This window comes from Cinclus cinclus, chromosome 2, assembly GCF_963662255.1.
Source record: "Cinclus cinclus chromosome 2, bCinCin1.1, whole genome shotgun sequence".
NCBI classification, from domain to species: domain Eukaryota; kingdom Metazoa; phylum Chordata; class Aves; order Passeriformes; family Cinclidae; genus Cinclus; species Cinclus cinclus.
In genome coordinates, this window is record NC_085047.1 from 107,642,893 (window position 1) to 107,659,380 (window position 16,488).

General features: G+C 34.2%; 1 protein-coding gene across 2 annotated transcripts in view; it reads right to left on the reverse strand.

Annotated features, from left to right (window-relative positions):
* The window catches only part of DMD (dystrophin), a 767,992-nt gene that overhangs the window by 583,444 nt on the left and 168,060 nt on the right, over window positions 1–16,488 (reverse strand). For both annotated transcript variants that reach the window (XM_062488103.1, XM_062488102.1), the window contains 7 exons: window positions 13,888–14,067; window positions 11,807–11,935; window positions 10,052–10,222; window positions 6,423–6,545; window positions 4,796–4,933; window positions 2,725–2,877; window positions 1,605–1,787 (listed from right to left, as the gene is read on the reverse strand). In XM_062488103.1, the coding sequence (XP_062344087.1) occupies window positions 1,605–1,787; window positions 2,725–2,877; window positions 4,796–4,933; window positions 6,423–6,545; window positions 10,052–10,222; window positions 11,807–11,935; window positions 13,888–14,067 (1,077 nt within the window). The remainder of the gene's footprint in view (window positions 1–1,604; window positions 1,788–2,724; window positions 2,878–4,795; window positions 4,934–6,422; window positions 6,546–10,051; window positions 10,223–11,806; window positions 11,936–13,887; window positions 14,068–16,488) is intronic.

Below are 16,488 nucleotides of genomic sequence, written 5' to 3' on the forward strand. Positions count from 1 at the left end.
GTTACATGAATTTTTAAAGTTGGTGAGTGCATTCATCTAGGCAATTCAAAAACATGCTGATGCATCTACCTTACATATTTGAAAGAAAAATATGCTATAATAAAGTTTATTGATCTGCTAGAAAAATTTTATAATGGATATATTCATCCCCTGCCATGGTAAGTGGTGGGTGGCATAAAAAGCACAGTGGCAGCAGAATGTTTTTATATAAATTGCATGCACAATCTGATTTCTTACTTGATTATCAAAGGAACAAATATATTCATTAATAAAAAGCCAACTCATTTACAAAACAAAGTGAATCTTGCTCTAGCTACATGTCAATATAAACAATTTGCAACTGATTACATCCATCAAGTTTAATATAAACCATAGTAATTTGAATAGTGTAATCAGATGGAACAAGATTTAATAACATACAAACCAAAGTTAATGTTTCTCTGATTGCTTCCATTAACTGCATAACTATCCAAAATATTAGTTTTACACAAACATTATGTAACTCAGTATTAGAAAAGTTAAAAATACACAATATGGTACATTGTATAGAGGAATATATTTTTCAAATTTTATACATATTGCTGATTTTTGGAATTTTTTTTTCTTTTTTAAAACATATTTTACCATCTATCAATTAAAAATAACACTTCACATATGTAAATTTTAATTTGTATGTTCAGTATGGTCCCCCTGCAATCTAGGTGCATTTAAAAATAAATAAGATATTTTGGTGAAACACCCTTTTACCACTAGCACTTTAAGATTGCAGAGAGCACATAAAGCAGCAACTTCCTTAAAAGCAAATCTTTTCTTTCTTCATATAAAATCAAAAGCCCAGGAGACAATGAGCAGAGTAGTAGGAATTGCAAGAAAAAACTCATGCAAGTGCAAAAGCAACCTCTGGTAAACTTCTAAATGGGCACCACTCAATACATATTTTGTTCACAAATTTGGAATACTGACAGTTTATTTCCCTTTTATTTATCCAGTTATTGCAGCATGTATAAACCAGTAAGAATAATTGCATTTTATATCCAACTAAACAACTCAAAATCAGAAGACATGAAGATGGTTTGTAAAATTATGTTTTCATCCTGTCAAATTTAAAGTTACATTTTCTTACAAAAGCTTGTATGGGAGTTCAAGTGTCTGAAGAAGATATATATAGAGAGAGAGTCATAAAAAAATTTCCAATCACTTCCTAAAGTGAGTATAACATGTTATGGACAAATAAAAAAAACAATTAAAATTGGCATGGGATGGGTAGTTTGGAAAAGACAACTTTTGTGATTTACATGTTCAGTGAAAAAAAATAGATGCATGGCAAACTAACATTTTTAAACTGATAAATGTTATGAAAAAATAATGAGGCAACAGAAATAAACACAAACATTTCATCGCTGATTTCTTTGTAATTGACTGATTTAACTTAAGGGCAATTTTAAGACCAAAGCGGAGTATATAAAGCTTCCCCCAGTTGCAGACAATAGGGCTTTTCTTATTAATATCTGAAGAGTTGACACTGACCCTGATGCTCTCATTGTTAGTAGGATGCTGTTAGTAGTAGCAGTTGCAAACATATGGGTTTGCCAGTAACAACTCACAATTTGTGCATAGTTGAGTCTTCGAAACTGAGCAAATTTGCTCTCAAAATCTTGCCAGCGCTTGCTGAGCTGTATCAGGGTTGGCTCCACTGCTTTTGCAGCCCCATCCTTAGACAAGCGTTCAGCCTGCCTGTGCACCGCATGCAGATCTTCCTTCTTCTTCTCCAATTCTCCACCAATCTCCTAGTGAGCAAAACCAATACAGGGCCCAGGACAGTTAGCTAACTAGATCAATCAACTTAAAATTAGCAAAATACTTCCGTCAGAAAATCCATTTCCATTTTATTGTCACAAGTAAAATTTACAGCTTATTCATATCTTATTTTACATTTAAACAAAACAAAAATAACGGAAATTGAAGAACCTTCTTGGAGATGGGCTGTAGAGATCCTAAGAGCTAATGCACTCTGAAACTGTCAGCAGAGGCCAACAGTTTCCATATTCAGATTCTTGCTAGTACACTGTGGTGGGCAGTTGGAGAAACTATTTTCTCAGTTAGGGTCAGCATATTCAGGACAATAGTGTTTGAACAGCTTACAAATATACTATTAGACTCTTTAATGTGCTAGTTAACTCCTATTTTACTCTGTGGGAAACTCAACAGAGAATGAAGCAAAGAAAGACGATGTAAAATAAACCAGGAAAAACCTTTGACAGTATGTAAATAAATCTATAGAGTTTGACAGTGACATATGAATATGTTCTGATGAAAATGAATGTGCTAACATGAGATAGAAGTCATCCATATATTGGTAAGTCATTTGTTCATCTGGAACAAAGATACATAAAATCAATTACAATTTTAACTAGAAAACATTTGATTCTTCTTAATACATTTCACAGTTTCTGTATTATCGACAAAACATTCTATTTAGTGTGTTTCAAATTATTTATATATCATTCTGTATAAAAAACAAATACAAAGTAAAGTACAACAAAGAAAGAAATTCACTTTGAGCTCAGATAATTAGGGTTTGTTTTACTATAAACAGAAATAAAGAACTGAACTTATAATTTTCTGAAGCTTTAAGATAGGATTGTTTGTTGCATTTGCTGTCTGTTCAGTGGATAAACTATCACTTGGAAAAGATCTATCATTGCCAACCCAAAACAACATTACCTTTAGCTTCTGCTCATCTTTGTGGTCTGGCAGACCGGCTAACTTTTTCTCAATGTCATCCAGCCATGTCATTAGGTCATCAGCCTGCCTCTTGTACTGATACCATTGATGAGAAATCTCTAAAGCCTTTTTTCTTCTTTGAGCTCTCAAGTCCTGTTCACAGTGCAGACATTATTAGAATATGAATTAAAGGCTTATAAAATATGAACTGCCATGTGTGCACACTGAAGGGGAAAAAGTGTACAAGGCTGCTATTTTTTTAAATTAAATATGGATATTTAAAGCAAGTATATGAGTAAGTGAACATATTTACATCAGTTTAATTTTTGTTTGTTTGTTTAAAAGGAAGTTACCTATTTCAGTGTTGTTCACATGTTGAATAAATCAGTGAGTCACCAATATTCAGAGAAGTTAAGAATCTTACATAAATGTCATTATTTTTTATAAACCACTTCTGCTCAGAATACCTACTGGACAGATGGAAACACAGCCCACTTAGTATCTAGCCAAAAGTGGGACTTCTGTATTTTGTGGACTCCTGTGAATTTCTGCCTGCACGAAATCTCAGTAGCTACTGAAATGAAAATCACTGCAATGCAGAAATGTTTGCAAAGACAGGTTTCCTTTATCTAAATTAAATACCATATATATAACAAGTGTCTTGTGTGTATAACTCTGCTTTATAAAGGATTAAAACGTCTCTTTAGCAGGAAGGTATAAATGTTGGGGTTCATTTCCCTTAGAAATATTATCAAATATACATTTGCTTTAATGGCTTAAATTCACTCATGCAGAATTCAGAAAATATTTTAATTACTGTAATTTTTAATTAAGAAGTAAACTTTAAAAATTACTGGTATATTTTATATAAAAATATTCAGATTAATTTGCCTCAACCATTCTTGAATTTATATTTTTTTTTTCACTAGGGTGAATGCCTTAACTGAGTCACCCAAAGGAAAATCTATCACTTTACCATAAAAAACAACCAGGGAGGATCTGGTAAATAGGACAGTGCAATAAACACTGTTCTTGTTTCTCCAACATAAAAATTATGAATTGTTTCCATTTAGCTTGGAACAGTCAAAAGTACACCTAATAGATTTCAAGCTTCTTTTAAATGTGGACAAAACAATAGTAAATTCTAGCTATCCTTGTCCTGAATTCACACAGGTCTTCAAAATTGTAAGAACTACAATAAAATCCACAGGAAAAGAAAGAGCATGCATAAAAATAAGTAACAATAAAATGCAAACATGCCATGTTCTCCAAAACAAAGACAATTTAATCAAAATTATCTAAAGAAAGAAAAATTCTGCTTTCTAACTAGAGACAAATTCTCCCGTAGTACCCAGAGACTATAGCTCCAGGTAGGTGACCAAGGTGACTCTCTAACTGCAATATTCTGTCTTTCATCGCTTTTATTTCCTGTAGAAACATGACACTTCCAATTATATCTGTTAGCTGGTCCACATGGCATGCAAACACACCATGTGCACTCCTAGGAACAATATCAAACACTTTTACCTCCTGGATTGTGTCAACTCTGAATTTTCATATGCAACTTTGGGTTTCTGCCTCTTAGCTGCTATATCTACTGATACTGCTACCTATCCTATTCTAGAGAGGCTGGAGGCACTCTCTAACAGGAACGTAGTGTGTAAGTATTTTAGTGAAGGAGAAACAACGTATTCATGTTCAGAAATGTGTTATTCAACTGAGAATATAAATTCGCAGGACCTGATTCTAACTAAGATATTGGCTGCTGTTGAAGAAATATAAGAGGCACATAATATGTTGAAAAAAGGAATTATCAAAGAAATCAGTGTTGTCCAACTGGCAGTAAAACAGCTGTAAGGCTGAGGATACAACAGTACTTCTCAAGCTGGAGACTGTAAAATGTCTTTTGCAAGGCATCAAGAGAGCTGTATAAGAAAATATATCTATACCCAAATAGTTTTAAATTACTCATCTCTAAATAGTAATGACAACTCCTTTAACCAAAAAATGCCCAGAAATTAAGAAAAAAAATGGTTTTAATAGCACGTGCTTATAACCGTAGCTCCGATACCTTGAGGGCATTATGTTTAGTCCGCAACAGCTGCTGTTTTGTCTTTATTTCCTCACGTTTTTTCTCATCTGTGACTCCCTTTTGAAGCCTGTCGCCCCTTTGCAGCAATTCTTTCACTGTGCTCTCATCCTCTTCACTCTGATTTAAAAAAATAACCAATATAACGTGCATTTTAATTTAGTTCTCACTGAAGTACTAGTAGATAGAGATGACGCTGAAGTAATCATGTAACAGCTACTTGCAGGTGTATACTGATGATCAAGTAACTTTTACTTGCTTTCTACAACATATGCAGAGGGATAAAAGTAAGACAGCACTTGCAAATCTATAGATTTTTGGTAATAGATCTTATGCAGCATCCAGGATAACAGCAGAAAAATATTAGAGGCAAAAATTTGAAATATATTTTACTTTCAAACAAAAAGAGCAGATATATATAAAATATTCTAAATCATTGTCAGTAGGGATTGAAATTGCCAGCATGCTGACAGACCATGCAATTACTGACCATTCTGAGTATCATCACGTTGAAAACCACCTATTCTGACACAACAAATGCTATCACTAAGCATTTTTTAATTAAAAAAGCCACCTACAAATCTATGAATCTTTGAAGCTGAATCTATGTCTCAGCTTCTGGCAGTGTCTGGAACCACTCCAAGCATTTGATGTAAAGAAAGGGAACCAAGTATGCTCAGGTAGTGGAAACTGCCCCATCAAAGTTGATTCACTTTGAATTTACCACTACATACATATGGTAAATTCTGTATACAGCACATAGAGTCTTAAGCTTTATTTTTCCTGCATATAAGAAAAAGTGTCCTGTAAATATTCCTCCCAGTACTAATATGCAACAGACCCCTTTGAAGAATTCTTTAAAGGGAAAATAATACCGAGTCTGTATATTGGTTGTAAACAAATATATATTTGATCTTGCTGAGGACTCAAGAAAAGAGGGTTCTAAAGATTCATCTCACTTTTTTCCCAGTCAAAAAAAAAATTACTCTGGAGAACACACACCACAATCAAAATAGAAGCAAAGCACTGCAGTATTTTACTCCTCTTTCTCCTTCCACCGTCCCTCCCCCCAAGCAAATATGAATAAATGGTTTGAAGACTTGTAACAATAAAGTATAAGTAATAAAGCTTACCACAGCCACAAAACCTATTTATATTAAATACTCTAAACAGATTGGGTAAGAACAAATTGGTAACTGGCATTTCTTTTCATGAGCATTTATTTATAACAAATGTATTCTTTCACTATAGTGCCCATCTTGATACATCATTCTGACTTTTCCTAGTCTTCATACTACTAAAGAGATTTTAATATTCATCCCATGTTCAGTAATACTGTTGGTAGTTGTGCAGAACCCATGGATAACATTCCTGGTCTGCTTGGTGTTTCATAAGGGACAAGAAATGCTTTTCTGAGAAACTAAAAATTAAGTCAGTACAAAATATTTTAGTTAGAGCTAATTTGGGACGTCTGATTTTATGATATATTAGCATAGCAAAATTTTGCCCAAGTTATATCTAAGGAACCTAAATAGAGGGTTTCTGATTTTCACTCAGGTTTTTCATCTTCCTGCTTATTTTGCTCAGACTTCCATTTCAACCAAATTACCATATCTTTATTGAAGTCCTCCTCTTTCAGATTCACTCCCTGCTGAATTTCAACCTCCAGTGGTTCAAGCATTTTTTGTATATCGAAGTCAAATTGCTCCAATTCCTTCAAAGGAATGAAGGGCTAAAATGGGAGAAATACAAAGATTATTTATTTAAGGGACACATTTCATAGTTTTATTAGAAATGAGAAGATATATCTGGGCTATCCCCTATAGCTAAAACAATGATAGACTTTCCTTCATATTGAAAAATACCTACAACATAAACAAAGCACCCAGAGATACAGATAAAGATACAAATTTATGTAGAATTTCCCTGTATGTAAAAAAAAGAATTTTAAAGTGAGTGAAAATTAAAAAGGAAGAAAATACAATACATTGTCATATTTGTGCTAAAGAATAAGTCCAAATAAATAATATTTTTCTAAAAATATAAATGTTTATTCTATTTGTTAAATATGGTTTTTCAGAAATTATTCATATCCATTCAGATGAAAAAACCCTACTGTTAATAATTGAGAAAATTTTAATGTTAATCTGGTTCAGTTTTGAAATCATTGTTCTCTCACATGGAACAGTAGAAGTTTCAAGTGAATGCTACCAAACAAAGGACAGAAAACCTCTGTGCAAGATATTCCCCTAATAGTATTCTGTAACGTATTGGGGAAAAAAAAATAAACAAATATTCAGCTTTTGATTCAAAAGTCCTCAACAAAAATTCAGAATGAAATAGAAGGTCAACCAAACACAATAGACTCAATTCCTCCAAAGTAAATCCCAGTATAGTTTGGAGTTCTAGTTTAGTATTCAGTTTTGAACTGTCCAAGTGCTGTTTATTAACTACAATGCACCACCTTCTGTTGACCTGACACGCATGCCTGTGAAGGGTTTTATGGACACTATAGAGTGTATTTAAGTGCATTGCAAATGATCAACAGAAATCTTTTTCTTCTTTCAAGGCTTTAAATGCAAGAAGAAAGAGAACCTCAGCGGTTCTTGCATAAAATGGGGACTTAAAGGTAAGTAATGCTTTTTGATGTTCTAGGAACTCCTGCATGTGCTCCTGTCTTTCTTGCTAAAGACATAAGCATATTTATCCTAAGTAGTTCTCTTTTACTCTTTACTCTGGTACAATTAGTTGTTATTATTATATGCAAAATTTGTAGTGAAGACAGCAACAATAAAATTTAATTGGTTAAAATATTGAGAGACTGGATGTCAAATGAAATCTGTTCTCAGATGACCTGAAAGACTCAGGGTAAAAAAATCTTAATTGTATCTGGTTGATTATTTTAACAACAGAGATTTTGTACATTCAAAAACATTAATGGAAATATAATAATGTACAATATTCATAAAGAATAATACTGTGCTCACAAATTTTTATTAAGAAACTCAGAATTGCACTCATGCACTTCAGCTGAGTTAGAAATAACAGAAAACTAGAGAGTAATTTCTTGTAATTTCTTCTCAAATGCTCTGAAGGATATTTTCTAAAGTACTTCAATCTCATTAAAAGACAAACGAACTAATAAAATTGGAATATAAAATTTATAGTCCCTAAAAAAGGCTAAAAACAATAGGAAAGTGGAAGAAAAATACTAAATGAATTCCAGTAATTGAATGATATTCAAAGACTACTTGAAAATATTAAGTCTCATTTAAGTGTACTATGAACATTTTGTTAATTCAGAACATGACAATTACGTACTATAATTTACTGACATAATGGATCATTTCTTATTCACTGCTGTACTGATTATTGTTAGTATTTGAAAAAAATATAGCTAACTTAAAGAAAGATTAAAAATTATTGAAAATATGTTATGAGAGCTTTCAGTTCTCCTGAATTTATGTTTTAATCTTTCACAGAGTGAATAATTTTACCTAAATATGGGGGGAAAAGAGAAAAAAAATACAAAACACTTAGGAAGCATATCACCACCCGCCCCCCCCAAAAAAAAAAAAAAAAATCCAGCTCACAAAGCTGAAATCATAAGGAAAGTACAATTACCTACATTATACATGTAGAAAAAAATAAAGTACCCTGTAATTTGGTCCTTTATCCAAATGAACATAACGACTCAGTAGACTAGTCAATAATTCAGATGAGTTTTTCCTCTCTATCTGATGAATAGTAAGTATCTTTTTGTGAATCGTATTCTACTTATGCATTTTCCAAGGTCTTGGAAAAGGCCCCCTAAATGCTAATTTGCCATTAAAATTTGTGTGCTGTAGTAATTCCTCTCATCTTGCTGGGTACTTCTCTAAATCTTAGTGTGGTTCTGGCAATTCCAGCCCACCTTGCCTTCAGAAATGGAGGAAAACCTGAGAGAGAAGGCTGGTGGAAGACATTTGCAGGCTGTGTTCTGAAGACATCCTGGCAAGAATCTTTTGTCCCTTCTTTGAGTGAACCCACAGCACACAATGCAAACACTGAACACACAGTAAGCCAACTACAGGCAGTCCCATTTTTTCCTTAGGACAAGCAATAATTTCACAGGGACCCACCAAAGGCTGCATCATCTCTGCAAGTTTACAACATGGAAGTACAAAGTAAAACTGAGATGGGAATCCAGACTGTAGATAGCAGGTGTTCAGAGCAAAACCAGACAACACAGTTCTTGCAAAGATGCTCCCAGTGTACAGTTTGTACATGTGTAAGAGGTATGTAAGAAGCTGGAATGGTTGAAATACTACCGATGGCCATTAGGGAAAAAAAAAACAAAACCTTTATTCAGAAGGCATTTTGCTTCAGAAATGAAACCTAAATAAACCCAAATATCCACAAAGGTGGTTCAATATCCTGGTTAGGCAGAATATTGAACTCTGCACAGATCCCAACAGCTCATATGAAACCATGTCTCTTTGATTATGCTTTTTGCAAAGCTTATTTCCTGCTTTGCCATAGATCCTCTGTGCATTTATTTCCAGTGTTAGTACAGTGAGCAGCAATAAGAATTTAGACCAGCATCCATGCATTCCCACTATCCCATGTACAAGCCTGCATGGCTGCCTCATTTAATCTGTTGAATAGCTCTTCAGAATAAAGGCAGCAAATACAATGGAGAAAGTAGGTGGTTTATGTCCTTCATTCCAATTTAGATGGCACAACTTGGCTAAAAATTACTTAATCCACACTGAATTCAGATTTAACAGTCAAGCTGGTTGTACAGATGAGTAGCTGAAGTAAAATTTATTCTATCTCTCCCTATATACTTCTATCTTCAGCATTGGTGAATCCCAGACCCATAGGAAAAGACTAAATGCACTTACAGAAAAATTAGCTCTCAAAACCCAATCTATATGAAAAAGGCTACTCCTACTTTGTGACGTTAGAGACTTACTAGTTCTCAGATGTTAATTTTTTGTAAGTTAATGATGCAATCATTGTTACATTCAAATAAAGTCAGTAAATACTTTGAATAGTGAAACAGTGAGAAAACACCTTAATGCCAAAACTCCCAAATATTTACACTTATTTAAAAAATCAGTCCTTAGGCTCGACGTTGTTTTCCTTTAAAAGCTTAGTATTTGGAGGAACTGTAGCCCACTATGTAGTTGCAATTGCGCACCTTACACAAACACCATTTTTTATGCATCTCCTTAGGGAAGCAAGTCCTCCTACCTTTACAGTTTTAATTCTCTGTGATACAGCTGCAAATCGCTGGTTGAGCTCTGAGAGTTTTGGCTCTACTACTTTCCTGCAGTGATCCCCACGGTTTGTCATCAAGTCTCTGGCCTGGTCACGCACAGAGTCCACCTTGGGGTGAATGTCATTCAGCTCAGCCTTTAAGCGCTACAGTCCGTGAGCAAGAGACAGGGCTTGAAGTTAGTAATAAATGCAAAGAGAGAGAAAGAGAGAGAGAGAGAAAGTGTGCAAAGGAATAGGGAGCAAAACCACAAAGCAATTCAGATAATTATGCACGAGTGTGTAAATCCAGTAGAAATACCTTAGATGACATTCCCACTCATATCCCTCAAACTGATAGCAGGAATGTGTCTACGTGTCTGTTTTAATATCTCCTAGAGGAAATTAATGGTGATCATTATTTCTGGACAGGATGTTATCTGCAATAATATTGCAGCATATTTCAGGATGCACTAAATTATTCTATGTCCCTAAAGCTAGGAAGAGCTGCTAATTCATGTATTATAGAACTGGATGCATAATTGTTACTTTCACTACTGCTCAGGGCCATAGTTCAGGCAAGTAAAAATGACTAGATTTAAAAAAAAAGTCCTATTTTTTTCTATAAGTATGTCACAAATTTAAAAAAAATAAAAACAAAACAAAAAATACCCACAAAAACCCGAGAGGGCAAAAGCCTTTATCTTCTGCAATATTAATCTTAACAGTAGAACCCAGTACAGCAGAGGCCAAAAATAGATAGCAAGGCATTTGGGAATGAGAATTACATTTTACTGCCTGCATGAAATGCCTCTGTGCAATGCAAACATATATACAGTGCATTGCAAACCTATATACAGGTATTGATAACTTTACTTTGTTATGGGGGCAAAATTGTCCGTTCATCTACAAAAGCCAGTTTCATAATCCTGCTGAGATCAATGAGGCATTGATTTATGTTCTGCCCTGGAATTTGTAAAATTTTGCTGTAGTAAATGACATCATTATGTTAGTATCAGCAATACTATTCTGATTTTGATTTGCAAACCCTTACTCAGATACTATGTATGGACCACAGAGTTCAGTACAAAGTAAATTTTCACATTGACTTCAGAAGGAAAAGTCCCTGTAGATTATAACCTGATGTTCTTAAAGAAGGTATTTAAAATGAAATATTTTAACATACACATCTGTATAACAAGCTGATTTTTTATCAGTTGGTCAAATGATGCAATTGGTCAACTATAACCTTCCGCTCAATACACTCACACCTGATTCTACGGCTAGTTCAACATATATGTTGCTGATCTGGCTTCAATGTCAACAATGTTTGTAGAATTAAGACAATCATATGACAGAAATACCATACATATTTGAAAAGCATCACAGGAAAAGAGAAATACAATTAAAAATGAAGGGGACAGGAAAAAAAAAAAAAGGTTTTGTTTGAACAAAACAAAACCTTGTGTTAAAGGAGCATTTTCCAGAAACATATGTTTAATAAACTGCTGTTCTACTCACCAGGAAGTTCCCAAGAATTATAATAACAATCTGGTTTTATTTCTGAAGGGATTTAATTTTGGTAATACAGAGTTAATTTATTGAATAATCTACAAGCTGCCAGAGGGCAGCTTTATCACAGAAAAGAAACAAAAAAACAATCAATTTGTGATACCTTTTGAAATATGCTAGTTTTGACACAGATCTTTTTAGAATAAAATTAATTCTTTCCAGAAAATCACATTTTTTTACCTTAAGAATTTCCTCTTTTTGCTGGGGTTTTTGTTTGTCAGATTCATCCAACAGTATTTCAGCACGATACATCCAAGTAGTGACATTAGCTACATTCTGATCAAAAGCCTCCATGTGCTTTTGATATTCCTGTATGTGGAAAAGGTAAATACTGCATACAAAAAGTGTAATCAGAACTGAAATAACAGCTGTAGTTATGCCAACTGTGGCAAACGTACACATTACGACATTATGAAAACTTGTTTATTTTACACAGTATTTTTTCACAGTTTTGTGAAGGATAGAATCTGCCGTTTGTTTGCTTGACTTCACATGTTAGGTTTCTTTAAAAAGACAGTCTAGGAGAGAGAGAAGGTTCCAAAGTGACAGGCAGCAGGATGTTAAAATCACAGCAAGTGTTGGCAGCTCAGTGAGGCTGCTGAGAAGAACAGGAAGCTGTTAGCTAGACCTACTGGAGGTGCAAAGGAGTGTTTCTCAAGAACAAGGTACAGAATTAATTTTGTAAAGCCAGTAAATTGACTCAGATGGCCACAAGGATGAACTTGTAAAATCACAGTCAAAACTGGGAGCTTTGTATCCAAACCTCTTATGGACATTCTGTCTAACTTCTCTGCTATGAGACTTTGCTTTTTAAAAGCTATTCTAGTTGATATTCTTATAAATCTTCTCTGCTTCATTTAAATTTTTTTCTTTTCAGGTGAGCTCAGTAGAATGTGGCCTATGCATATCCTACACAATACATATGTAAACCACACGCCCAAAATCAAAGGTATTACTAGTCCTTTTGTCTCCCAAATGGACCTACCTTTATTTTACACTGCTCTAAAATTGGTAAAAAAACCCTCAATTACCTCCCTTAGAACTTTTTATCATGTGTTTTAGCAAATATTAACCACAGAATCCAAAGCAGAGAAGGAGAGGATATACAGGAATACATAACCATATCAACTTGTAAACTCCATTATATGCTTCTTATAATGAACTCCACATTAAATCTGTGCACCTAGATGATTCTGAATGAAAAGCTTAAGTTCTCTAGATACTTTCACTTGGATACTGTACTCAGCTGAGGAAGCCCTGTAGTGATGCTGTATATTTATTGCCAAAGCATTTGTAATGCAGCCATATACATTCTAGTGGAGTTCCAACACGCCGAGCCCTGAGCAGTCATGACAAAGGCCAACACACCAGTAAAAATCACTTCTGTTTCTCTGGGTGGAACTGCAATCCCATGCTCTCAGGAACAGAAACAGCATGAAAGAATTCCCAAACATTCTGATAGCCCATACCCTGTAGTTAAGCCCATACCCTTCTGTTCAAGCTGTCACCTCCTCATGACAGAATGAATTTGAAGGCAGAATAAAGTTATGTGGCTATCCGTAGTTTGAAGCAGCTGGGGAAGAGGCTCCTGAATCTGTATGAAATGTGTACTAGGGATTTTAGTGCATACTAGGCTTAATCCAGCACCTTTAAGGAATTATCCCCGCCTAAACATGCCCTATAAAACTATCCAAAGGAGGATTATGATGTTCTGAATAACCAAATCATAGATCTTCAGCACATAAGGTGCACACCCTTGCTCATGATTTATTTGCCTCTGAAATGAATCAAATTCACACACACCAGAGCGACCCTGTGGGCCAAAGCAACTTGCAAGTGGAAAGTTATTTCCCAATTGTACTATTCCAAACAGAAATGCTAATGCAGCCAAAAGCAGCTGATGTTGTTGGCATCAATGCTAAGACTTTCTCAATTTTGTTGACTATTTTTTTCACTTGACTACTGAAGTAGTCTCTGTCCTTGAAACTGCATTTTGTTTATTAGGAAAAATCCCCAAACTGAAAACAATGCAAAAACTATTGAGACAGACAGGATTGCAAATTGCTAACAATCAAGATTCTATTCAGTAATCAATCAGATTCTCAAAAGATGCACAATGTACTTAACAACAATCGATTGTCTGTGTACCTGTGTATTCAATAAGCACAGTCCAAGGCACCAGAAAAAGCACTTCTATAAGGCTGGGCATGTACAACTGGAAGCCAACATTTCCTCTGTGTGAAGAAATGCATTTTCCTTACCAGTAAGAGATTGAACCATTCCTCAGCACGTGAAGTTACCGCCTTCCAGTTACTGTTCAGCAGAATGAGTTTATCATCCACGACACTTTCCTTTCCTTTCATCACTGCCTTCAAGTTCTCTCCTAAGTCACTGATGCTCTTAAGCTGAACCTGGCGTTTCTCAATCTCCTTCCTTGTGGCCTACATGAGCAGAAAAAGAAATAAAATTTCTGGGAATTAAAAACTACCCACACTAAGAACATGAAATATTAAATCAGGCTGCAAGTTTATACCAGAGCACAGTCTTGCTTCCTATAGGAAGGGAAGACATTCTGCAAAGAGCAGCAAATAAAAAGCAAATTGTTTCACTTGAGCTCTGATAAAATTTTATTTTTTCTTCAACTTCTTGAAATAGCTTAATTAAAAATTAAAGTGAATTATCTTTCAGTGTTCAAAATATAGTTTCAATACTTAATTATTAAAAATGAATACACATTTTATAATATTTATATAGAGATGTTTAAAGTTACTTTCCATATAATAAAATTAGATAGTTACCAATTTGAATATAAAGCTTGCATAATAAATGGGACAATAACACAGCATCATGATGACATCTTAAGACAAAAAACTCCATCAGAAATAGTCTGGTGACTATTTTATTACTTTAATTTTTGTCAATGCAATCTTTTTCAGAAGAAATCATGTTATTTCCTTCCATTAAACTTGCTTCCTAATTGTAGAAAATTGCATATTTTCATTACATTCACTTGGGATTTCATTCTGCAAACCAAAACACTAAAATAAACTATTGCCCATAGCATTTCTAAGCATGAATGACTATAACACATATGCAGTGCTATAAAGTCAGATTTCCACCATCTCTTCCCACTGTTATATTACCTTATAGATCTGATATGCAAAGCTACAAAATTTACTCATTACTTATGGCTTAATATTCACTGCAACATGCCAGAAGTCTAACAAAAGGAACAAACTCCAACATATTTAGACAACATATAAAAAAGCAGGTGTTTAAATACTGAACAGTGAGATGACATTGTGTGAAGTACAGCAGTCTTGCTGAATACTCAAGGAGAGGCACAAACTCCTTACACCTAATTTCACATATAACCAGTTTTATGAGAGATATTTATCTGAGATCTTTGGCACCTGACAGCAATGATCCAGGCATATAAATCTCTGCTTATAAAATAAAACTGCAAGGAGAAACTAAGTGCTCCAAGATGAACACAAACAGAACTTGGTAGAGAAGAAACGCTAATCTTCAGAGACATGGATTTCTCACAGAAATGTGAATACAGTAAAAAACCACTTCAAACAAATGGCAAACACAATACTTCTACCTCAGGATGAATGCTGTTATGCAGTAGAACCCCACCTTTATGACCTCCACACTATCACACCTCTCATGCTCGCAGAGCAGTATAATTTTGTTGATAACATATTGATAGTGAAAGTGGAATTTTTTTTTTTTTTCAATAAAGACAGTATAAAATTCTCTTTTTGGTAAAATAGAACCTTAATAGTACATTCAACTTATTTGGTGTATCATGCTTAAAGCAACAGCTCACTTCCTATGCTTAAAAGTATTTAGGATCTCAGTTTGAAAGTTATTTCAGAGAAAAGTTCTTACACTTGCATTTCATGAAAGCATGAGAAATTTTCCACATTCTATCAACTTTCTAAAATAGAGAGGATATGGAATAGAACCAAGGCATGATTGATGCAAATTATTAACAATATACTATATAATTATAGAATTTGAAAAGAAGAGTTTAAAATTTCAGCAGGTCCTCATCAGATTAAAGGAAAAACATGCCCTCCTCTAGTGCTGTTTTATCTGTTTCACAGCAGGTGCAAAGTGTCATCATGAAAAAATAACACAAAGGATATAATTTACCTTCAACAGAGGATGGGAAATTTTGATCAGATTCATTTTTCTAAACTATCTACTTTCATTTGGAAAAGACTGTCTGATGTGTATATAACATGGGTTGTGGTTTCTTTTGTATTTTATGTTCATGAAAACGTTGACCAATCTTGGGCTATATAAATAAATATTAATCCCAACTAGTAAATATACAGATCAATTAAATGTCTATTAAACAAAACTCTTACCCAAAAACCAGATGTAATTCCCTATGTGTATGAAATGAGTTATTGCTTTCAAAGTAAAGAACTAATGTAAACTAAAAACTAGATGCACCTCTGGGCAATATGGATTTCCAGCTCCCCTGTGTAATTGCAAGTGAAGAACACAAACCAAGGAAATCACACGTCACCTCAGCGTCATAAAAAAACATTGAGGCCTTCTACCCAACATTGAAGTGACAAAAGCACCTTCCTCAGTACTTGAAATCTCCATTTTTACATGCCTTGTGTATAAAATACTGGACCCACTGCATACAACTGAAAAACTAGCAGGGTCTGTAAAGTCAGTGGGATTCCATGCTGCATTATCAGCTACAATTTCCTCTGTAGATTATGATATTCACCACGTAAACTTTCTTTCACAACTTCAATAAGACAATTTTGGTTTGTTTTTAATGGCATGTCTGCATTATATTCCTAAGAAATTACCCATTTTTCTTTCTAGCA